The following is a 24808-nucleotide window of genomic DNA, read 5'->3' on the forward strand; positions in this document are numbered from 1 at the left end:
ACTTTCTTCCATTGTTGGTCTTCTCAGAGATTGTCCTAACCAATAATTCAAGCCTTCTTTCTTCTCTCACTACACCTTATCATTACAGTCTGCATCACTTCAATTATTGCAATCATCTCAAAACCACCATATATTGCATCTCTTCACTTTATCTTATTATTCTTCTCTTCTTACAAATCAAGATATCACTAAGATAAAAGATTTAATATTCTATGCAAACTGCAATCCTTACCTCTATTTTCAAAAGAGTTGTTAAAGGAATTTTTTTTCCTTTGATAATTGTAAAAATAGGAAGCGTGAAGATAAGAAAAATCATATTTATGATGATGGGTTATCAAACTCCAAACACCAAACAGACACAATGTTCGTGATGTTTTTTTGTTAATGAGTTTATTTCTCAGTTTAGACAGAAGGTTGTGGTCAATGTTGGAAGCCACCTGTGTGTGATTGGTTATTTTATTTCCATTGACCACTTATTTCTCATTTTTTTGGACTTAAGAATTGGAAGAGAATAACCAAACCGAATTCAGAAAGGAAAAACAATACAAGGATCAGGGCATGACTAACGTTGTAACCTACTTCCACATATTAAGAATGCAATTCCTAAGACACTCACAGAACAGGCAAGAGTCATACATTTCCTTACAACCCGACAAACGTTGTTGATTATAAAACTGACATAGAAAGTAGAAAATGGTAAAAAAAAAAGTAGTATTTAGGTGACAAGAAAAATTGGATATGATGTGGTAGGACAGAGCGAAAACATTGTATGTCATAGGATTCATTCTTGCACCACTCTCACTTTCGTTTAAAAACCTTCATCATACTCAGTAGTAGTAATACATAGAATTACAAATATTCATTATCTCTTGGGAATTTCTCAAAACCACACAATCTTTTTTCCATTTTCAGATGGAGTTGGCTTTGAGCTTAGGCCACACAAACAATGCTTCAATGGGGTTTTCCGTGGCACTGCCTCACCACACAAGAGCTTCCTCAGATCCACCCCTTCAGCTTCACCACCTTCTTCCTTCAACACCAGTTCTTCCTTCTCCACGCCTTCCTATTCCATGCCTCTCCCATGCATGTAAACACTCATATCCCTTCGTCTTAATCTCTTTTTTCTTTCATCGTCTCATGCGTCTGCATGTTCGTTCCTGTAACAGTAGGCATGGAAGACACACCGGTGAGGGCGCTTGATGACACGGAAGACGGTGCTGCACTTTCGTCCCCCAACAGCAGTGCAGTGTCGTCATTTCAGATGGAACTTTACAGAAACAGTAGAAAGTTTTTTGAGGGTGATAGCGAAGAAGACGAAAACGGGTCAACAAGGAAGAAACTCAGACTCTCCAAAACACAATCAGCTTTTCTAGAAGACAGCTTCAAAGAACACACCACTCTCAATCCCGTTAGTAACTCTCACTTTCCTTCTTTCACTGTTTCAACCAAGGTACTGTTATAGTTCTTATTCTTTATGTAAAAAAGTGCAGAAACAGAAACTCGTTCTTGCAAAAGAGTTAAATCTGCGTCCCCGTCAAGTGGAGGTTTGGTTTCAGAACAGAAGGGCAAGGTAACTGAGAACTTTGACAAACCATGTTTGTTTCTTTTGTTTCCTTTTTCTTTTTCTGATGAAAATACGATTATTACAGAACAAAGTTGAAGCAGACAGAGGTGGATTGTGAGTACTTGAAGAGGTGCTGTGAGAGTCTGTCAGAAGAGAATAAGAGGTTACAGAAGGAACTGCAAGAACTGAGGGCTTTCAAAACTTGTGAACCGTTTTTCATGCAACTTCCGGCTACCACCCTCACCATGTGTCCCTCCTGTGAACGCGTCGCCACCACCACCTCCGCCGCTGCTTCCGCCACCAACAATGATAGTGTTTATCTGAACAAGCCCAGAATATTGTCAGGCCCACATGACCCATTGGAGTGCTTCTTCTGATTGACCTATTTTTCTTGTTTAGGTATAAATCATAACAATGGACTTTCAACTTCATCCCTTATTTTCCTTTTGTATAAAATGTCACATTTTCTAAAACTTTTATATATTCTTTTTCTATATTTCTTTTTCTTCTTTTTCTTCTAAAACTTGTTAAAAAAATTTTTTTTTATAGAATAATGATATTTTAACAACTCTTTTTTAATAATTTTTTTTACAATAGGTCACATGTCACTATATTTTATTGATTTATTTAAATTTATTCTAAAAAAAATATTTAAAACGGATCAATCACAAATTATCATATATTCATTGTGAAAAATTTATCAAAAAAAATTATTAAAAAGACTTTTTTCTAATAATATTTTTCATCTCACACTTAACTTCTTTCTGTCTTCTTTTAATACGTAAGAAAACAACATACATAATTATACGCAACATACATAATTTATACACAACATACATCATTACTTTTTTTTATAGTGTCTATTTTTAGGTTGTTTAATGATAGAAGTAAATTAGTTCTAACAAAAGTGATTTTTTGTATTTAAAAAAAAAGTAAAAAACAAACGAAATAAGAGTAAAAAAAAACGAAATAAGAGTAAAAAAAAATTGTATTACGGTTTAAATACTTTGAAACATAAGTATAACTCATTTTTAAAATCTTATATAAACATATTATACATGCTCATACACATGGACAAAAAGGTTAAAAAACAATCAAGTGACTAAAGAAAGGGTATATATAGGTTTAAACTCATTAATTATTTTTTACTTATTTGTAGTTAAGCAACATGTACTGAAAGTGTATTAAGGATAATTCTGAAGGATCGACAAGGCCTTTATTTTTATAATATATGTATATAAAAAAATACAATTACAAAGAGATTTCACTTTAACGTTTCATAACATAATTAATTAGCTAGTTTTAAATCATAGTTGTCGAAAATAATTCTTATAAATCAAATATATTTTGTATTAAAAATTTATAAAAGAAGAAAGAAGATATATAGTTTCTTGTGTTTTAAATTCAATAATTTTTCTTCATAATTTTTATTTTAAATATTATAATCTTTTATGCAAAATACATAAAGTTCGAAATGGAAAAATCAAACTCACAAAATAACGTTTAATATTTCTTATATGCTTATAAAAATTTTAATATTTTTTCATTTTTTATGATATAATGAAATATTTCACAATTTTTTAAACCTTTCATCCTTTTAAATAAGATACCCAAAAAAAAAAAGTGAAAGTCCTGATTGAAAACAAGTTATGACAATTTAAATCATATTTTCCTTTACTTATATGTGCCTATATTTTATCGGATACCCTACATATTGATTTGCAAATGCGAATAGTAGTGGAAGGGTGGTAAGTGACGTAAAATGTTATTTACAGATATTTGTAATCTGTGATAACTAATTTGTTGGTTGTTTATTAGAATTTTACTTTTTTAAAAATAATTAATAACAATATTTTTTTAAATTTGTATATTTGTTAATGATAAATTACTTTATTAAAATTTTATAATTTTTTATACATTTATGTGAATATAAATTTAAAAAATAAATTTAATTTGATATTTATAAATTAATTGAGAATAAAAAATTTCAAGAGTGATTATAATAAATAAGAAAATATAAATATATTATAATTATGGTTGGTTTTTTTAAAAATTAATTTTGATTAATGTATATTTTGTAAAGAATTAAAAAATGATATTTTATAAGTGACAGTACTTTAAAATTAAATATACTCGATTAATATTAAAAGATTTTGATATAAATAGTTTTTGAGGAACGAGTTTTAATATCTCTTTATGAACTATTCTTTTAAAGTTCTCTAACTTCTATCTAAAAGTTCTTCTGTTGCATTTCTGTTTGAATATTAGAGACTGTTTGAGTGATTATAGTGGAAAGATCTTCAAGTTTACTCGATTAGCTTCTCCAAAAGAGTAATCTATAGTTTTTACTCTTTTTCTTTGGTCTATCTTGTTTTCTTTGTATGCGAGCCTTAGTGTATTTTCATGTGTCATTTGAGTCTTCTATAAGACTTTCTACTAATCAATGATTCTAACAGTACACCCTAATCGTGTTTCTATGCATTATAGATTCAAGTAAAGTTCTTTGAGCTAGTGGAGTTATCTTAGCTCTTGTAGAACAGTTGGGTCCTCTGTGAGGTAAGAGAAGTTAAATACCTTGTTTTTAAATAGTAATAACTTGATCATTTGATTTGGTTTGTGAAAATTGTATGGAACCATTGTTGAATTGAAACTAGTTTGGATAAGCTAAGCATGACAGAAAGTCTATTTTTGGGTTGGTCTTTATGCTATTGAATTATGTTTTGGTACTAGGTTAGAGTTTTGGTGAGAAATTGGTTTAGAATTGGTTGGTTTTTGGATTCAAATTGGGGTTTTAACATGTGAAATTCTAAAGGAATCAATGAAGGAGTAAATTTGGTGTTTGAAGTCTGTCTTAAAGTCATTTAAGACTTGTGTAGCATCTTAGTTCACCAAAGTCTAATAAAGAATGAGTAAATTTGGTATGGGAGTTTTTAGAGTATTGGTTTGATATGGCACACCTAACTCTTGAACAAAAGAGCAAAATGGTATTCAATTGTGGTTATAAACCTATTCTTGAATCAATTCTTGTCTCAAGAATACTAAATTCGTCACTTTGATGAGTTTTAGGTGGAACCAAATTTGAAAATCATGTTGTCAAAAACTGACACGAATAATCAATTATCAGACCTGATAATAGATTATTTCAGTCAGAATTATATCTTTGTTGAAAAACTCTCTAGAATAGTCGATTATCAAACTTAATAATCGATTATTGTAGTAGGTATAATGAGATAATCGATTATTGTAGTAGGTATTCTGAGATAATCGATTACCAAATCTGATAATCGATTATTTCAGTAGGTATTGTTGTATTTGCTTAAAACTCTCTGGAATAATCGATTATTGATAATAGATTATCTCATAAGAAAATGAATATTTATGTTTTGTGAACATGTTTATGTATATGTTTATGGTAGATGAATATAATGGTTTATGCATGAGGTTATGTATATGGTCAAGTATGATTTGAAGATAGTTTCAAGGAAAAATTCTTAATGATTGTTTCCAGTAGTGTGTGTATGATTTTAGGAGCCAAGTCTCGAGGATTCTCTTGACACTCTAATGGTTATTCATTCTCAAGAAGAGAAGGGTGAGGCATGTGATGAGAGTAGCAGGAGGTCCTAGTTTAAGAGTTTTACCTTGGCCTAAGGCATTGTTTAACGAACTAACCTTATGTGATAGTTTTAGGTAGGCCAACTGTTCCACCACTACAAGTGCACAACTCGCCATAGCTCGACAACAACACATGTACTCACATATTTGAATCTAGATGCTATAATATTTTTAGGTGTTGTGCTTAAGTTTGAAAGTGAAATATAATATATGATAGTTTGTGAATTTCATGTTCTATTCTTTTGATAGTAGCTTACCCTTTTATCTTTTCATGTTTGTGTGTGCTTATTTTCTCTTTTGTAATGATCACTTTAAATGGGATGAGCTTAGGGCCAGTTGATTTAGTGTGGCGTGAGAGTGAAGCAACGACATAGTTAGGTTTTCGTTAATCAGGTGTTAACGTTTTTCCTTAAGAAATCTCTAGGTTTTCTTTTTGTTAGTTATCAATTTTGTAACATTTTTATTTAGTAGTTTTACACTATTAAAATGAGATGTTACATATTTATCTTATTAAAATAAGTTATGTGATTATTTAAAAAATTAAATTAAAAAATTATGATTGTTGGTAGAAATATTTGAAAAGAAATTTAATGTGAAGTTAAAAATTAGTAATATGAATGTAAAATATTTAAGTTTATTTATAAAAAAAATATTTAAAGGAAATATTTAAAATGTATAGAATTTTTTTTGTAAAAGTTTCATTTAGAAAAAAATATATAAATTTTAATATATAGCAAAATAAAAAAATACTTAATAGAATTTTATAAAAATATTACAATGCAAAAGGTATAAAATTCAAAAATACAAATTCAAATTACATAATTATTTGTTAAAGTTATTAGTTATTTAAATTAAAGTTAATAATTAGAAGAAAAAAATTATTTTTGAAAAAAGTTAGTAATTTATTTTATTACAAAGTAATTTATTTATTTTTAGTTATTAACTTTAATTTAAATAACTAATAACTTCAACAGATAATTATCTAATTTGAATTTGTATTTTTGAATTTTATACCTTTTATATTTTGAAAATGTTATCAGAATTTTATTAAGAATATTTATATTTTTCTACATTTAAAATTTTTTTTCTCGATAATTTAAAAAAAAAAAATCAATAATTTTTTAATATTTTTAAAATAATATTTTCTATAAATAAACCTAAATGTTTTACATTCGTATTACTAATTTCTAACTTTACTTTAGATATTTTCACCTATTATCATATGATTATTTAATTTTATTTTTCTAACTTATTACACACAAAAAAAATTATTACATAAATTATTTTAATCAAATAAATAGACATTTATCAAAATTAATTTTACAAAAAACAATTATAATTATAATATTTTTATGATAATTTTTCTATTGCAATAATTAAAATATATTTAAACTATCTTATTTATTATAATAATTTTTTCAAAAATCAAACCCAGGTTTTAAACTCATGTTGCACCAGATTGGTCTATTGTTATCCATTGTTATCAACTCTAATGTATCTTTTGTTATAGTAATTTTTTTAATGGCCATACTTTAGTGTAAAAATGAGGTCAAACGTGGATTCTTTTTAATATTAAATAAGTTATATTAAGTTTTTTTTTAAAAAAAAAAAGGAAATGTTTACAGGGAATTTGTTTTGGGAAGAGAAAAGGATTTCAGTGGTACCAAGTAACATAAATGTGAAGAAGATAAAAGAATTTGATTTTTCATGAACCTTAACTTCAAAAGAAGAAAAAGAACGTGTAAAGAGAACAACCACATGAGCCTTCTCTTTAGGATTCCTGGTCACCTTCTCTTCTGTATTTGAATTCTTGTTTCATTTACACATTTTTTATTATAATAATCAGTGGCTAATTCACAATTACACGAAGAAGCATAGTGAATCAGGTAATTTGAAATTCAATAATTTGATTATAATAAATAAAATGTAATTGAACTTAGATTTACAATAGGAATTGGAGGCTTAAAAAAGATCCAAAAGAAGGATAATAATTTACACTGATAAACAAAACCACCCTTGTATTCTCTCCTCTTCACAGATTCATGTCATCCATCCATATCAAAAAATTTATTGCAGCACAAATGGTGTATATATATAAAAGCCTTTTCTGTATATGCTTTCTTTCTATGCGTAGGAACAAAAATGGTATACTGCATATCTTACTTATCTCCAAGTTTATTCGTTACCTATGTTCTCTTCTGCTTATGCTGATTCCGATACTCTCTCATTAGAAGTTCGGCATACAGAATCTCATTCCATATATCAGGAACACCAGGAAGGCACCAGTGGCTGCAATCTTGGTATCTCAATGGCGATTTTCTTTCTTCAGGAGTTAGATTTTGCTTCCTGTATATTGAAGGATGACCATCCTTTCGAAAATCTGTCATTCTAGTCACATTTTGGTACGTCACACGGGTTTTCATGTTCTTTAGCACCTTCTCCAAAACAATCATCTTATCTGGATACTCAGTTAGGTACTTCTCGTTCTCAATTGGATCAGTTTCACTGTCACATTGCCCACCAGAATTCCACTGTCCACCACTGCAGTTTCAGAACTTTCTAGTTATGACTAAGTCTTCTAGCACCATAATCATATGGGGGTGCTCCATAAATGTATTCTCTACTAACAAGTGATGAACTTGAAACAGAAATTATCCTAAGATTTCAAAAATGTGTTTAAACTAAATTACTTGTACTTTACCTGAAATGGGAAGCAGAATAACCTCTGAAGAAGACCACGGTTTTGGATGGATTAATGTTGGCATCAACCCACTTGCTCCATGTAGTTAAAGCTCTTCGGAATGCCTCAAGAACGTTTAACTCAGAGTACACATGGTTGCCTTCTTGGTAATAGTCCTGTCTGAAAATTGTCAGGGTCAATTTTTAGTCCTCTAATCTTGGAACTTAAGAACCAGCCATGAATAAGAATACAAGTGGAAAATCAAACAGTTAATAGTTATCCATTGCAATGAAATGGATGTTGAGTGTCATGTCATACCCTTTAGAGGTTTTATCATGAGTCCACCAGTGGCCAGTGTTGAAGATGATAATATCTGCATCTTTATATTGGGACGAAGATTGACCAACTAAATCAAGACGGAGTGTTTCCTTCTTTGTTCCATTCTTATCAGTCATTTCTCCTTCTTGAACCAAAAATGGAGACACAAAAAGCTCCACAGAGAAGTGATAATCCTGATTATACCAAACCAGAGTTCTATTACGCAAAGAATAACAAATCAAAACAATTACGGAAAGCTAAAACACAAGAGAGTTCAATACTCACTTTGAATATAAATGAATAAAAGGCTTCGCCTCTGAAATGAACTCTTCCATTTGCTTCGTAAACCTTTTTTTTATCCTTCACGGCACTTTTCAATATGCAAATCAGAGACTCCCACATGTTCCTATTGAGCGAATCGCCAACAAAAACAAGTCTCTTGCCTCTCAACAATTCCAGCATTCGATGCGCATCCAACCTATTACCAATTCAACCAAATTGGGAACCCCAAAACAAACAACCAATGAATCAATTCTAGTACAATACAAAACACAGCAGCTTCCCATTAGCCAAACAAAACACCAACAAAATGAAATTAAAACCTTTGCCACCTAAGACTAAAAACAACAAAATTCAATATTTTCCAATACCTTGGGAGACTGCAACCCTTAGGCTTCCACTTATACGTTTGATATTCCTTATCGGGCCTTCCATTCCTAATACAATTGAACTGCTCATCTATCAAAGAGCAAGAATCTGGCTTATAGAGAGGGTAAGAATCATCCTTAACCCACTTTCCATCAAAAAAATCACACTTCATGAGAGACTCCATCGATTCATCGTTCCCCTCAGTGTGATTATTCCCATTAATCCGTTTCCTCGCCAGAGAAGCCGTGTAATTACCATTCGAAGCAACACCCTTTACCGAATCAGCCTTCACAGAAGAATTAGAACTTGAGTTCTGATGTGGAACTTTCTGGAAAGGGAAACTAATTGAAACATTGGTTGCAGGTGTTGCAGGTGTTGCAGGTGCAGTAGCATTTGTAGTTTGGTTAGTGGTAATAGCTTTAGCTTCAGGGGTGTTAAAAGTGTGATTTTTTCCACCACCAGATGTTTCCTCAGCGACAAGGGGTGGTGGAGATTTCACCTCCAGACTTGGAGCGTGAGAATTCGTGGTCTGGTTTGCGGTTGGGAAAGGAACCGGACCTTGGGATGAAACAGCCGAGGATTGTGTTCGGTTTAAAAAGGAGGTTGCTTTGAGAGTTTGAGTTTGTGAGGTAGTGTTGAGATGAGGAGAAAGAGAAGTGGCATTAATATTTGCAGATCTAGAAGTGTTGGTGTTGTTGAGCAGTGGATCAGAGGAATTAGAGGGTGAAGAAGAGTTTGGGAAAAGGAGTGAGAAAATGGAAGGGATTTGAGGTTTGTAGGAACCATCTGGGGACGATGTGGAAGAGAATATGTTGGTGAACCAGGGAGAGGAAGCGTTTGGAGAAGGAGAAAAGGCTAAGAAAACAGTGAAAGCCACGAAGGCAATTACGAAAGCGTATGCAAAAGCTACTGTTTTTCTGGTTTTGAGAATTGCGGAGAGGCTCTTGAGGTCGGAGGAGAGGTTGGCACCACCGATGGGAACATACTTGGTGGCATCAGCCATGGAGATTGGAGGTTTAGGTCCCTATTTTTTTTGGTAGAAGAAGATGAGAGTTAAGAGGTGAGAGAAAAGAAAGATAAAGTTGTTGCTTCGAATGCCACACAGTTGCAGCCTTCAGGGGTGTTGAGACATGAAAATGAACAAGAGTATGAAAGTAAAGAGTGAGTTGCAATATAGGTGGGGTTGTTGAGTTATGTTTGGCCAACACTACACTACAGCAAAATCTAGAAAGTGTTGTGTGAGAATATCATAGCTAGAATTTGGAATGCTGTTCAGTGTATAGAGAAGAGAGAGAGAGAGGTAATTCAGAAAGATAAATTTCTTTTATGATGTGAGTAAAAATAGGACAAAGATACTTAGACAACATTTTTTTGATAATATTTGAACATCATCATACGTGTTATTGTGTAATTGGTTCATGGTGGTGTCATTGTGTCATTTGGGCCAATCACACAATAATACATATGATGATATTCAAATGTTGTCAAAAAATGTTGTCTATGTATCATTACCCGTAAAAATATTACAAAAATTGATTTGATATTTATTACCATTATTATAAGGATTATATTGTTAAATTGAACAGTTGAATATTTTTCAATGTAGTCATTTTCTTTCAAAGGCAGTAGATGTTGAAAACTCATAACAGAAAGATAATAGCATTTGTCTTTTATAGGTGTAAATGATGTTGTATGTAATGAAGTTTAGAATTTTGTTAAGATATATAGTTTTTCTTTAGTTAGTTAGTTTCTTTCTGATATCCTTTTCTTCTGTATATAAACCAACGTTTTTATGTTTTTAATATATAGTTTATTTTCTCTATATTGAAATCTCCTTTTTCCAGTTTCTCGTGTCCTCATTTATTTGATGAAATACCATAAAATCATTATAATTTGAGATTTTTTTATTATTTTGAAGTAACTTATGTTGATTCATTTATGTTCACAGTGATAATTAAACAGATTGTTTACTATTTATATTTTTAAATAAAATATAATTTGAATGGTTTAATAAATATATATGTTGAAAAGAGAAAAATAAAGTGTAAAAGAAAAACAGAAAATAGTTAAGAACTAATATAACAGTTTATAATTTGTCATATGTCGTTTCTATATAGCAAAAGGATGAGAACAATAGAAATAGAAACATTGAGCAGCTATAGTATAGTGTGGTGTCGGTGAAGCCGCGTTTCCAATTTGGAATATTGGATATGCACATGTATGTACTCTACACACTAATACATGAACAGATTCAAATTCTTTTTTAAATATTCTTATACTGTAATTAACAGAAAAATATACATTTTTAAACTAGATGGTTTTAAAAAACAGTCAGACAACTTATTACTATATCATAAAAATAACAAATATTATTTATGATAAGTTCATGAATATTTTTCTCAGAATTTGTCATAGTTGTTGTGATGGTAAAATGTGACTTAAAAACAGAAAAATCTGAGATTAAAAATAATTATTTGACAATCCAATATGAGAGAAAACATCATAAAGAAAATTAAACCTTTTGCATTTATGAAAAGGAAAGAGATTAAAGAATAGTAAAAAATTAATGTTAAATAGATGTAAAATATTTGTAGATGTTAAATATTACATAAGAAAACTATGGCTAAGAATAAATATTTATATATTTTATATAAATGTTTGTAAAAATTAAACTTAATTCATAATACATAAATGATTAAAAGAAAATGAGATCTCGTCTGTGAGTACGGCTAGACTTCCGTACATCATTGATTTTCACGATGGTATAATGTTATAAACGGTTTGGATCTAAGGAACCTTTAGCTGTTACCTATAATGTTTTGACACTTGTTTGTAGTGGTGCATCACACGCGCTTTTGCATAGTATTGTTATTTGCCGTTGTCGGTTGTTTTTTATTTGTAAGAAAATAATCGGTGTATGGATATGTGTGCCCAATCAAAGTTCGGGTGGATGAGACATTGCCACTGCATTCATTGGCCACACCACATTTACATCCCAAAATCTGCACATAATTCTCGTGACAACCTGCCTTAGCCTACACTCTTTCATCATCTTTCTACGTTCTTTTCAATATACAATTTTAAACCATTATGTGGCTACTCTCACCTCAGAGTGAAATGTACGACCTTTTTAAGTGTTTCTTTTGAATGCTTTTGTTTCATTCTTGTTGATCATTTTATTTATTTTTATCAATACAGTGAAGTATTATTAGGATATTTGAATTAATAAATATAAATATTTTAGTATATAGTGATAGCTAAAGGGTATGTACAATAATATAGAATGGATTATATAGAAATATTTACTCTCGTGATCAAACTTGACACAATTCGTTTAATTCTTGTTGTAACAACATAATATAGCTAGAACTTAAAGAGGAGATCTATGTACAACAATCAGACAGATTTGTAAAAACGGGAAGAGAAAGTGTACAAATTAAAAAGGATACTTTATGGTCTTAAACAAACACAAAGAGCTTGGTACAACAAGACAGAGACTTGTTTTGTTTAAAATGAATTTGATAGATATTTTTATGAAAATATATTGTTTTCAAAATCAAAGAAGGGAGGTAAAAATTTAATGTAAGTCTTTATATGAACGACTTGATATATACTATAAATGATGAGAATATGTGTGATGAGTTTAAAAGATCCATAATGACAGAATTTGATATGTCAGATTTAGACAAAATAAGATACTTTTTGAATGTTAAAGTGATACAAAATTCAAGTGGAATCTTTATATGTTAAAAGAAATATGCTCGTGTTGTCACAGTTTGACATGGAAAGTTGTAATGTAGTTCATAATGGTATTGTTCTAGGAACATGATTGTAAAAGAAAAAAAAGTGATGCAGGAACCAAGGTTAGTGTAACTTTGTTCAAACAATTAGTTGACAGACTTATGTATCTAACTACAACTTAACCAAATTTAATGTATGGAGTAAGTTTGATCATCAGATTTATGTTCAGTCCCATTAAATCTCATTAGTGTGCAGCTAAAAAATATTTAGGTATCTAAACTAGGCGTCCACTACAAAAATAGGAAAAATGTAAAATATTGCAACATACTTTGATAGTAATTTTGTTGGGAATATAGATGATCGAAGTACTTATGGATATGTATTTTTATTTGGATCTAGAGCATTCTCAAGGTTCTCTCAAAGAAACAATTAGTAATCACATTATCTACCACAAAAATTGAGTATATAGTTATTACCTCTTGTGCATGTCAATGCATTTAAATTCAAAGGATAATGGAGATCTATGTGACAATAATTCTACTATATATAATTATTAAAAAATCTAGTGTTTTATGAGAAGAACAAACATATAATGACCAAGCCATTCAACTTAGAGCAAATTCAAGTTAATAATATAATGACCAAGCCATTCAAATTAGAGCAAATTTAAGTTAATAATACAATGACCAAGCCATTCAAATTAGAGCAATTCTTTAAATTAAGGAGAATGTTAAGCATGTTGGAAGCTTCAGATATTCTCAAAGTTGAGGAGAATGTTACACATGTTAGAAACTTCAAAGATAAACTAAATGTTACTAGATATAGTTTAAGAGAACGAATATTAACAATTAAACGTTAATTTCTGTTATATTAGTAATTAAATGTTAGCTTCTGTTTTTAATTATTTGTTAAAATAATATGGTGAGTTATTGACCTAGTGATATAGTATCATATGTTTAAGGAACTATTCACGTTAGTGGATGCAAAATCTGTTTTTCTTTTATAATGTAAGACTATAAAGCCTATAGTCTGTTATTCGAATTAAGTAAAGAGAATTTTTCACACAATCTTTGTGTTTACAGAAGCAACGTCAAGCGACTTAAAAATAATTATTCAAAATTAATTTTAAAAAAGTTATATGTCAAAAGTGTGTAAAAATAAGTGTGAAAATCTCAAATGCTGGTGGTTAATTGGCCTAATGCCTCATTAAATTCAGGAAAATGATTTAATACTAATTTTTTGACACCATTTTGACATTACACACATGTTAAAATGTGGTTAGACGATTTCAAATTAAAAAAAAACTTTAGTTTTTCTCTTTCAAATATGTCTTTGTCTCAGTCTTTTTTTAATTTGAAATCGTCCAATCACATTTTAACACGTGTGCAGTGTCAAAATAATGTAAAAAATTGGTGTTAAAATATCATTTTCCTTCAAGGACCAAACTTCTCTCCACCGACTGAAACATTATGCTGCAACTGTCCCAACTTTAGGTCATGCATGCCCAACCAAATCACCATCAATTTCAATTCCTACTCTGTCATCATCACCCTTTGTAGTGCACTTCTGTAGTTTCTTCACTCCATGCAATTCTTTTTTGTCAAATCCACCTCCAAAGTGCACCATTGAGACCACTGTTCAATCTCTCTACACCTACCTATCTTCTTTAACACATGCCGCACGTACAATTCATTTCTCCTGTTGAACCCTAGCATATATAAAAAAAATATTCAAGCTTTTTTTTCTACGGAATAAATGAGATGTGCTTTGAAATTTAATCTTTTTTCAATATGTTAGGTTAACGTAAGGGTCAAAACGAATATAATCAAATCAATCAGACCGAACTAGTGAATTTTAGGGCATCTTTGAATAAATTGCATTGATTGTTTAATTTCTTTCTTTCATCAGATGGATGCAGAAGAAGGGTATAAATATATATATACTCGAAAAACAAGACTTTGATCTAACAAATTCTTGGGAAGTACCCCAACTTTCATTATAGTTTTAGCAGTTTCAAGTAGGCACATGTTTTCTTCGAGGTACTGTTGGAAAAAGGAAAAAACCAAGATTAATGTTGGGAAAAACAATTTGAAATCTAGGATCCTGTTCGAAATGATTGTTTTTTCTCTTTCCTATATCCCCCATATACTACTTCCTGTGGCCATTAAATATACATGTCTTAATATGATTTATTTGAATGATAATTGATCATTATGATAGATGAACTCGTTGTGCCAGACTGAATTCCTGGTGATGTTGTAGTTTACCTACATCATAAATTCTTGGTCGGTTTCAACAGTTGTTATTGGTGTGTGTGAGATCTGGAAGGAAAGTAAAAGAGAAAGATGAGAAAGGAATGGACATGCGAGCTTGTAGAGAAAGTGCCATAGGAGAGCGCCACCGTCGAGTTCCAAACCACCGTCACCGCTATGAAGCGCCGCCACCGATTCCGATAACCTCAACTTTTACTCTTCCTCTAAGTTAACTTTTGCTATCAAGTTCTCTCTTACCTTCATTCCTTTTCTTTTAGGAATTTATACAAATAGTTAATGTAAAAAACCCTTAATGCAACACCAGTGCCGACAATATCAAACGACATTGTTCCCTTTTTAAAAATAAATAATATACTAAAGAATAAAATCACCATATATAAACACATGCAACTTAACGACCATGTGAGGATTAACCAAAAAACATTGATATTCAAAATATAAAAGCCTACACAATTTACTCGATAATGTTATATCATTTTAACCTGATTTTGATTCATGTAGCTATAAAATAATTTTATAAAATGTCTAATATTGTTATTAGACTTAAAATTATATTATAATCATTAAATATTCTAAATAAATATTTTCATATAAAGTTTTTTTCTTTTTTTTTCCGGTTGTGTGATTATCCGCTTGTTCTTACACAATTTCTTCCAACGTCCAATCGATTTCCCGTCTCCGACTGTCGTTACTCCCGATTCCGCTTGTTCGATATGGGTGTTCCTCCTATCCAGACTGACTGGGTACTTGTCATAGGCATTCCGACGCTCAAGTCAACAAGTGAGCAAAGAGTAGAGATAGAAAGAGAGTAAATACTAGGAATAAATGAGCATTCAATATTATCAACTATCTTTCAACTTTGACCTATATTTATAGTTTTTGTCATGGACCTTGGATCAGTCAAATCTTAATCACGGCCCAATAGTTGGCCCATCGTTGCTAATCACGTTTTACCTTAATTTAACTTTAATGTTTCCTTCGTTTTAACCATGGTTCGAATGGCGGCCCGTCCGTTCCGAGCGGTCGGTCTACAGAATAACTCTAACCGCGTCGCTCTCATGGAGCCTTGCGATCTCGGAAGTCTTAGCAGCAATGCAGATATTCGTGAAAAACTCTTGTTGTGAAAGTCATTGTCCTCGAGATGGGGTTTTCTAGGACCGTCGACACTAGTGGAACTGTCCGTCGCGTTCGGTCCCTACCTGTTGGGATCTCATCCAGACGTCTACGTTTGGTCCGTCTGGTCCATATGGTACACTTTTGAAGATCTTATGTTCTTATAATCACTGAAGAAAGAATGAGAAAACATTTTAAAAAAAAAAAAAAAGACAAAAAGGATACATAAAAAAAGTCTAAGAGGAGAGAAAAACAGTTAAAAAAACACATTTAGAATTTTCCGAAATGTTTTATGAATCTAGTTAACTTTTATAATTTTTTTTTAGAGTATTAGAGAATAATAATATGAATAATTTTTTTATTGGATTTAATTTGTTTTCCGTTCATATCTCAGCATTTATGTTCATATATTTATATTCTGTTTTTATATTTATATTCTATTTTTATATTGCTCTAAATAATTATATATATCAATTGTACTATCTTTTTATTATGAAATAATAAGATACATAATTTTCATCCTTTCTTTTTTCATAACATTGTATATCACGTTCTTCCACAACCAATTCTCTTACTACCAAGATCTTCCGCAACCTCTCGTTCTTGGCTTTCGATTTCAATGAGAAACAATTGGGTGCTTTAATCCCTCGTAGCCCTAGATTGATTTTTGAGGAATCTGGAGGAGTATTTGGAGATTTGGGTTGTGAAAGTTTTGTTCAATTTGAGATTGTGAAATTAAATGGCTTCTGCAGTTGTTTCTTCTAATAATTCTCAGGCGCAGTCACATTCCTCAACTTTAGGACTTTATCAAGAGCAAATTCATGGTCTATTGGCACTTCTTGCTCAATTTAATGCCCCAATCACACATTCTACCGGTCTAGTGAGTTCTCATAATGTTTCCACTTCTTCTCAGGATCAAGGTAATATCTTTCCCCAATGGATTCTAGATACATGTGCTACTGATCATATATCCAGTTCTTTGTCTCATTTTATTTCTTATCATTGAATCTCACCAATTGCAATTTCTCTACCCAACAAGAACTCTTCATTTGCTCATTTTTCTGGCACAGTTTCTCTTGGCTCACACCTTACCTTACATAATGTCTTGTTTGTTCCTAATTTTTTAGTCAATCTTATTTCGGTCACAAAGTTAACTAAATCTCTATCTTGTAATATTATCATTTCTGAATTTTCATGTGAAATACAAGACAAGTTAACCCTACAAATGATTGGGAAAGCTGAAGAAAGAGATGGCTTGTATGCCATGATAGTTCCTGCATCCACACCCCTTGTTTCACCAACTGCTATTTTTCCTGAGAATTTTATTGCTTGTTCTACTATAAGACTTGACTCTATAGATATTTGACACTCTAGACTAGGGCATCCTTCTTCTTCTTATTATACCAAATTACGCACCGTGTATGCCACTTTACCTTATACAAAATACACTCATTGTGATACTTGTCACNATTCTAAGCAAAGAAAATTGCCTTTTCAATTAAGTACTACTGTTTCAAAAGCTCCTTTTGATTTAATTCATGTCGATATTTGGCGGCCATATTGTACTTCTTCTATTGATGGTTTCAAATATTTCTTAACTATAGTGGATTATATGTCTAGATTCACATGGATTAAATTGATGGCAAGTAAGTATGATACAAGATCACAACTTATTGGCTTTATTTCTTATATCAAAACTCAATTTGGCATTGATGTAAAAATTGTTAGAGCAGATAATGGTAATGAGTTTGCAATGACAGATTTTTATAGATAAAAAGGGATACAACATCAATTATCTTGTGTTGAAACACCTCTACAAAATGGAGTTGTTGAGAGAAAACATCAACACATTCTCAATGTTGCTAGATCTTTAATGTTTCAATCCCATTTGCCCATAATTTTCTAGTCTTTTGTTGTTCATTATGTTGTGCAACTCATTAATATTTTACCTTCCAAAGTTTTGGCATATTTTTCTCCATCTCAGCTGTTACACAATGTTAAACCTGACATTACTTACGAGTTTTTGACTCACTTTGCTATGCTTCAACTCTTCAAGCTCATAGAACAAATTTTCAGCCTCATGCAAGAAAATGTGTTTTACTTGGTTTTAAAAAAGGAGCGAAAGGCTACCTTTTGTTAGATTTCAACTTAAGGGAAATTTTTATATCAAGGAATGTAGTATTTTATGAAAACATATTTCCTTTTCTTACTAGTGACAAGTACTCACTTATTGATACACAAAATTCAAATTCCTTGGTGGGCAGGGTTGACCTGCCAACCCACCTACCTATTTTTATTTTCTTTATTTATTATTTTATTTAAGAAATACTACAAAATAAAATACTTTTTTCACTCATTATGTATACCAAAAAAGTAACATTTGTTCTCATAAATCACTCTCATGGAACTTGCTCTCATTTACGGTGTTGTCACTCTCATTTCTTCACTGAAATTCTTCAAGGAGCAGGTAAAACACCCTTCCTTTTTTCTTCTCTTTTCTCCACATTTTTGTTTTCTCACTTATCTCATTTGTATGTTTTTTTTTGTGTTTGTTTTTGGATGACATTTGGATTATATTGTATGTTTTATTATTATTTAACATCATTTTTTGAGAATGAAATTGGTTTAAATTTGAATATAGAAAGTTTATAATTTTTTTTATTTAAAAAAATTGTAATTAAATGGGCTAGTGAGCTAACCCGTTTACTTATCAACCCGTGGTGGGTCGAGCCGGATTCAGATTTTTCTAACTCGCTAATAAATAAGCCGGGTTGGATTGACTCACTAAGTGACCAACCCGTAGTGAGTCGAATCGGATCTAATCGGATTACCCATTTTGACAACTCTAAATTTTACAAATTATCTCTTTGTGATATACTTTTCACTTGTTTTATGTTGCAAATTAGTTTTTATTCTATAAGCATTTTTTTTTCTCTGAATGAAATGTGTGCACACGCGCTATCTTATGCAAATCTGGAAACATACACAAAATTAACATAATCTATGCGAATTCGCGAAAGATAAGTTTTGTCCAAAATAAAAAATTGAAAAACAAATTTTGCCAACGATATTATAGATAATATTACTAATAGTTGTATTTAAAGTATTTTGATAAAGATTAAAAAAATAATTTATTAATTTTCACGTAAAATTAAAATCTGTTTTTATTAATATTTTTTAATATATTTTAGTTTCTAAAATTTAAAAATAAATAAATATAATTTTTTAATTTAATTATATTAAATTTATTTTATATATCAAAATTATTTTATTTAAATATTTAAGTAACTCATATATTTGATCCGTTTGATTAATATATTAATGTTAATTAAAAAACATGTTTAATATTTGAAAAAATTTAACGTTAAAAGATTTATGTTAGGTTTTAATCAAACTAATTTTGTATCAAAATTCAAAAACTAAACATATTTAATATTTTTAATAATATATATATATATATATATATATATATATATAACAATTAATACATACATAATATTGAGACACAGTTTTAAATATATTTAAAGAATAAAACCTATAAAAAAAATAAGAGTTAAAGATCTGGTAGAGTGGCATTATTAATGATAAATTAGAGACGTGTAAGATCTCTAATTTAAAAATACTTTGTGATAAACATATGAAATCTGACTTATTAAAATGTTGTAATATTACTTCTTCATATTTATATTTGATTTTTTACTTAAATAAATAAGTTTCTTAGAAATATTTATAAAAAGAGTTATTTAATGTGGTTGAGAAAAGGCAACAGCCAACTGGACTCCACCATTAGACATGACATGATGATACGTGTCCCAACCACTTTCTTTCCCACCATTCCTTCTTTCCAACAAGGTGAAATAAATATATATTATAATATATTTATACTTTTTTTTATTATCATAATAAATGTAAAATAAAAACACCATAACACCTATTTTTTTATAATCATTATGAAATAAAGGAAGAAGGATCGATCGACCGACCTATATTATTTGTAAGAGACAGAAGAACATCACATGCTTGTGAGTTCCAGCAAGCATGCAGAATATTACTATTATTTCTGTTCTTCCTTTTTAAGCAAACTTACCAATTACCTTTTCACAAACTAGTTCATTAAATTAAATTTAGTTTAATTTTTTAAGATACTATCGTACTTTTTCAAAAGTTTTATTTTAATAAAGTTTGTTTTTATTCCAATATTACTTATTAAATTGATATTGAATCATTTATTAATGTTTAATTTTATATATATATATATATATATATATATATATATATATATATTTATTTGTACATGGGAAACAGGATTAAAAATATTATATCGATTAACATTTTCTTATTAATTATTTTTATAAAAATTGAGTTAAATTTAAAATTCATTCATAAAAATAAATTATTAGATATGTTTTTATTTTTTTAACTTCTATCTTCTTCTTGCACTACACAACTTTAAAAGGAATCACCTATAAAGAGATTATTGACATCAGTGTTGTGTAAGACCCCACTCCAAAGTAAATTCCACTTTTCCAAGTTATAAAAAATTCAACACTTGTTGTAGAACGTCAACCAAAACCCTTAGACTATAAAGATTTAATTCGGTAAGAGAGTAGTATAGTTGAAAACTACGCTACTCAAGAGTGGAGATCAGGAAGGCAATATGAAGCCCTCAGAACGAGTGTGGTTGTAGGTGATCAAGAGCGTAACAGTTGGTAGTTAAACCAGAAGTGGTAGCGATCAAGTCAGTGGTATGGTGGTTCTTAGAAGAAACAAGAGAAGGTAAATGGGTGCCAGTCAAGGGTTGATCTGAATTGAAGGCTAGCAGAAGTTTTAGAAGAGAATTTTAGGAAGTAGCAAAGGATTGATAAGTGGTTATCGGTGTGGCAGACACAATAGGGTTGGTTGTGCGAAGGAAAGATTTTCAATAGCTGAGGTGTAAGAGTTCAGATTTGTTTTGAGAATAATGGCTAAATCAATCTACACTATTGAACACTAGAGCATTTTAACACATAGGCATGATTTTTCATGTTAGTAAGGTCGTTGGGGACTAGTATCTTACTCAAAATAGGTGGTTGCACTAGAGAATGCAATGAGAGTAGGGTGTTCCTTCTATCTGATAAGTGAATTTTCGAGGTCGAAAATTTTTTATATGTGGGAGAATGTGAGAACCTGAAAATTGGGATTTAAAAGAGAGGATTACTACATTAGACTAATGGAACCAGATTTCTTATAATATAAACAGGTTTTGAACAATCTGTTTCATTAGCCTACTCTTACTATCTCTCTCTAGAACTCAGCTCCTCAAGTTCTTTACCTTTTCTCTACCATATCTTTTTATTGAGTCGTTAGATTTTCGATTAGGTGGTGCACAGGCAACCACAGTTTTAGAGAGCTTCGCAACCATCCGATTAGTTTCTCGTCCTTTAGCCGGTAAGTCATTCTTCTCTTTCTCCATGCTTTTAGGGTTGTGAGCATGCAACGATTCTGTCATGCATGTGGTTATTAGTTCCTTTTCTCCATCTTCTAGCTCAAATTTGGTATTAAGAGCTGTTCTTGAACACCAAATGGTTATTTGTAGGTCCTGTTGAGTTCATCGGTGTGCGAGGCACTATTTAGAGGGTTCCAGTGAGCTGTACTGTGAATCTGAGGTAAGGGGAGCTAGAATACTTCTTTATTTTATGGTATAATATGATAGGATGAGTGGATTGATTGTTTTATATAAATGCTCATATGTATATTTATACGCCATTTGATAATATGAATTCTTTGATATCTAGCTTACCTTTGTTGTTGTGTTTGACTGTCTTTGTATGTTTTCTCTTTTGCGATGATCACCCAATTGGTGTGAGCTTAGGGAGACAATTGTTTTAGTTACTTCAGCGATAGGTGGTCGAGGGAATTCAGTAGAGAAGTCGGACGATTCTATAAGTGTAGATTTGGTCTTTCATAGGTTTGTTTCTTATAGTAATTAATTTATCATATATGTAATATTCATTTTAGTAGTATTTTACTATTAAAAATGGGATGTTACACAATTTAATTTCTTAACTTTAAATACATGAATTTAATTTTTTTAATTAAATTTTGTTATATTTATTTAATATTCTAAATACATTTATCAATTAATATGATAAATATATTAAATAATAAAATAATTCAAATATTATTATAAAACACATTTAAAATATTAAATAAATTAAAAAAATTTAATTAAAATAATTAAATTTATGTGTTTTTAAAATTAAAAGAGTAAATTAAATTAAAGTTTTGAGAAAGCTACTAATTCTAATTTTTATTAAAGTTATGAAATCAAAGTATATTTAATCCTAAAATAAGTATTCTAAATAGCAAAATAAAAATAATTTCTTGAATATTCCTAACATCTTCCTATTTAAGGCCTAGGGTATTGTAAATAAGGAAAGAAAAGACTTACAAAGGTTGAAAAAGAGCCAATTAGGGTATCTTTGGAGAAACTTCTTCTCAGAGGTGGCCATGTCTTTAGCTTTTTCAACTGCTTTAGTTCTTAGATTCCTCTCAAACACTTTTTTTACTTAATTTTCTTTTATGTACTATGATTTCGATATCTTAATAACAGCTAATCATAAGTTTGAAATTATTTTGTCTCAAAATAAGTTTTATTTTATTATAATTACGTATTAAGAGCGATAAGCTTATTGCAATCATTGAATTGCAATACAATGCTAAGACAGACAGAAGGACCACTGCTGTGATTTGTTTTTATTTTATTAAGGATTCAAATGATATCACTAATACTGTTTAATATATATATATTAAACTATCTTAACTTAATGAGTATTTTAACAGTCTATTATTTATTGTATGATGATTTGAAACATCTTAAAAACTTCAATAACATGTCAACTAATCAAACGACATCAGTCAATATTTGAAGCTACTAAATAATTGTGCACTTGGCTATCAATGTAATCCCAAAACAATCTTCAGATTCTATTAGATTGATTGTCATTACACATAATCTCTAAACTCACACTATTCCAGATAAGTTAAGTTAGCATAAATATATTCATATAATAAAATGTCAGAGTTTAGAATCTTCAATTCAAATGTTTATTTATCATTAAATTTTAGTCATCTCTAAATTTTGCATCTTCATAATCTTGTATCGTTCTATATAATAATTTAATGTTTAATCTCTTATTTCTTTTTGACTAAATTATCGGTAGTTGTATATTTATAATACATGGCAGTTCCACATTAGTGGGAAACTGTTATGCAATAGAAGCCCATTCGTAGCAATTCTACAGGCCCAATTTCTTACCAGGAAGGAAACTAATTACTTTCTGCTACTTATACTTTCTTTCTACGCTCCTACATTCTTTTGAAATACCCATTAAATACAATTAACTATATTAAAACATCGTGTGCGACCTTAATTCAAATTAATACTTAATTTTATTTAAATTAATTGTCAACACTTTATTTTAATTTAGTATAATTTCATTCATTTCAATTTTTTATTTTAAAAAATATATTACATTTCATTCTAACATATTTTGTAATATTATTTTATTTTAAATCACTTTTATATTCGATGATAAAACCATAAAGTTTCATTTCTATTAATTTTTTAATCTATCTCATCTATCACGTTATTAATTAACTTTCATTTCATATATCTTTCTCTTTTATCTTTTTTATAATCTAAACAACTACACTTCCACCTAGAACTGTGAAAATGGTTTCAATCAACGAGTCAACCCGGCTCATCACGAGTTCGGGCCGAGTTGGATTTGAAAAAATTGAATTTTTTTTATGCGGTAAGATTTATGCGGGTTGAACACGTGGTGGGCTGAGTTGGCCCGCCAACCTACCTACTTAATTTTATTTTTTTAATTTATTATTTTATTTATGAAACCCTAAAAAATAAAATACTCTCTTCATTCACCGTGTATACAAAAAAAGTAACATATACTCTCACAAATCACTCACGGAACTTGCTCTCATTTACGGTGCTGTCACTCTCACTTTTTCATTGAAATTCTTCAAGGAGTGGGTCTTTTGTATGTTTTTTGTGTTTGTTTTTTTATGACATTGGATTATATTGTACTTTTTATTATTATTTTGAATTGTCTTCAGTTTAATATCATTTTTTGGGAGTGAAATTTGTTTAAATTTAAATATAGAAAGTTTGTAATTTTTTTATTTAAAAATAATTGTAATTAAATGGGCTAGTCAACTCGTTTACTCACCAACCCGTGGTGGGTCGAGCCGGGTTCATATTTTTCTGATTCGCTAATAAATGAGTTGGGTTGAGTTGACTCACTAAGTGACCAACCCATAGTAGACCGAGTCGGGTCAAGCCGGATTATCCGTTTTCACAACTCTACTTCCACCTCTCTTTCTCTTCAAATTCATTTCAAAATTCATTATGAAAATCAAACTGAAGCTTAATAATAAGTTTCAATTATAGAGTTGGATCTCTACTTCATGTACCAAAATGAAATCAACATCTTCAAACTCACCCTCACAAAATTGAAAATACTATGAATGAATTAACACTCTCCATAAAGGTAATTTTGTATGGCATTTAAAACTTACATAAAAATTATTACAAAAAAAATGCAATTTATTATTATAAAATGAACTTTCCAGAGAGCTAAAATTTCTTCCGAATAAATCTTTCCAAAAATATTTATAATACAATCTGTGGTAATAAACATCTATAACATATAGTGCTATTTCATAGAGCAAAAATAAAATTATAACTTATTATATTACTTCTTTTAAACATTAACTAAAAATCAATTAAGAATATTCTTACGCCACTCCTACGTTGTTTTTTCCAAAATAAACTAACAAAAGTTAGATTTAGTAAAAAGG

At 30.0% G+C, this 24808-nt stretch overlaps 2 protein-coding genes across 3 annotated transcripts; one reads left to right on the forward strand and one right to left on the reverse strand.

The window, feature by feature from the left end:
* The first annotated feature begins 790 nt into the window (after positions 1-790).
* Positions 791-4097, forward strand: LOC106757426 (homeobox-leucine zipper protein HAT14). 2 transcript variants are annotated; one of them, XM_014640096.2, is made up of 5 exons: positions 791-1087; positions 1167-1408; positions 1491-1570; positions 1650-1963; positions 4052-4097. In XM_014640096.2, the coding sequence occupies exons 1-4, from the start codon at positions 913-915 to the stop codon at positions 1939-1941; spliced, it is 789 nt and encodes a 262-aa protein (XP_014495582.1). In that variant the 5' UTR covers positions 791-912; the 3' UTR covers positions 1942-1963; positions 4052-4097. The 2 variants fall into 2 exon arrangements, with proteins under 2 accessions (XP_014495582.1, XP_022634669.1); XM_022778948.1 differs by lacking the exon at positions 4052-4097 and having other exon boundaries at positions 792-1087; positions 1650-2020.
* A 2957-nt stretch (positions 4098-7054) lies between these two features.
* Positions 7055-10050, reverse strand: LOC106757923 (protein trichome birefringence). The gene is made up of 5 exons (XM_014640778.2): positions 8825-10050; positions 8460-8652; positions 8175-8368; positions 7878-8036; positions 7055-7717 (listed from the first exon to the last, which is right to left on the reverse strand). Exons 1-5 carry the CDS (start codon positions 9823-9825, stop codon positions 7363-7365), a joined length of 1902 nt encoding a protein of 633 aa, XP_014496264.1. The 5' UTR covers positions 9826-10050; the 3' UTR covers positions 7055-7362.
* Between the last annotated feature and the right edge of the window lie 14758 nt (positions 10051-24808).

Source organism: Vigna radiata, chromosome 3 (assembly GCF_000741045.1).
Source record: "Vigna radiata var. radiata cultivar VC1973A chromosome 3, Vradiata_ver6, whole genome shotgun sequence".
NCBI classification, from domain to species: domain Eukaryota; kingdom Viridiplantae; phylum Streptophyta; class Magnoliopsida; order Fabales; family Fabaceae; genus Vigna; species Vigna radiata.

What these genes read in the sequence shown, in the direction of transcription:
- LOC106757923 (XM_014640778.2), bottom strand. Translation starts at nt 9,825, where the DNA reads ATGGCTGATGCCACCAAGTATGTTCCCATCGGTGGTGCCAACCTCTCC. An exon ending in CATGATAAAACCTCTAAAGG is followed by an intron (nt 8,037 to 8,174) that starts GTATGACATGAC and finishes GACAATTTTCAG; the next exon opens with ACAGGACTATTACCAAGAAG. An exon ending in TATTCTGCTTCCCATTTCAG is followed by an intron (nt 7,718 to 7,877) that starts GTAAAGTACAAG and finishes CTGAAACTGCAG; the next exon opens with TGGTGGACAGTGGAATTCTG.
- LOC106757426 (XM_014640096.2), top strand. Translation starts at nt 913, where the DNA reads ATGGAGTTGGCTTTGAGCTTAGGCCACACAAACAATGCTTCAATGGGG. An exon ending in TCCATGCCTCTCCCATGCAT is followed by an intron (nt 1,088 to 1,166) that starts GTAAACACTCAT and finishes TTCCTGTAACAG; the next exon opens with TAGGCATGGAAGACACACCG. An exon ending in AACACACCACTCTCAATCCC is followed by an intron (nt 1,409 to 1,490) that starts GTTAGTAACTCT and finishes AAAAAAGTGCAG; the next exon opens with AAACAGAAACTCGTTCTTGC.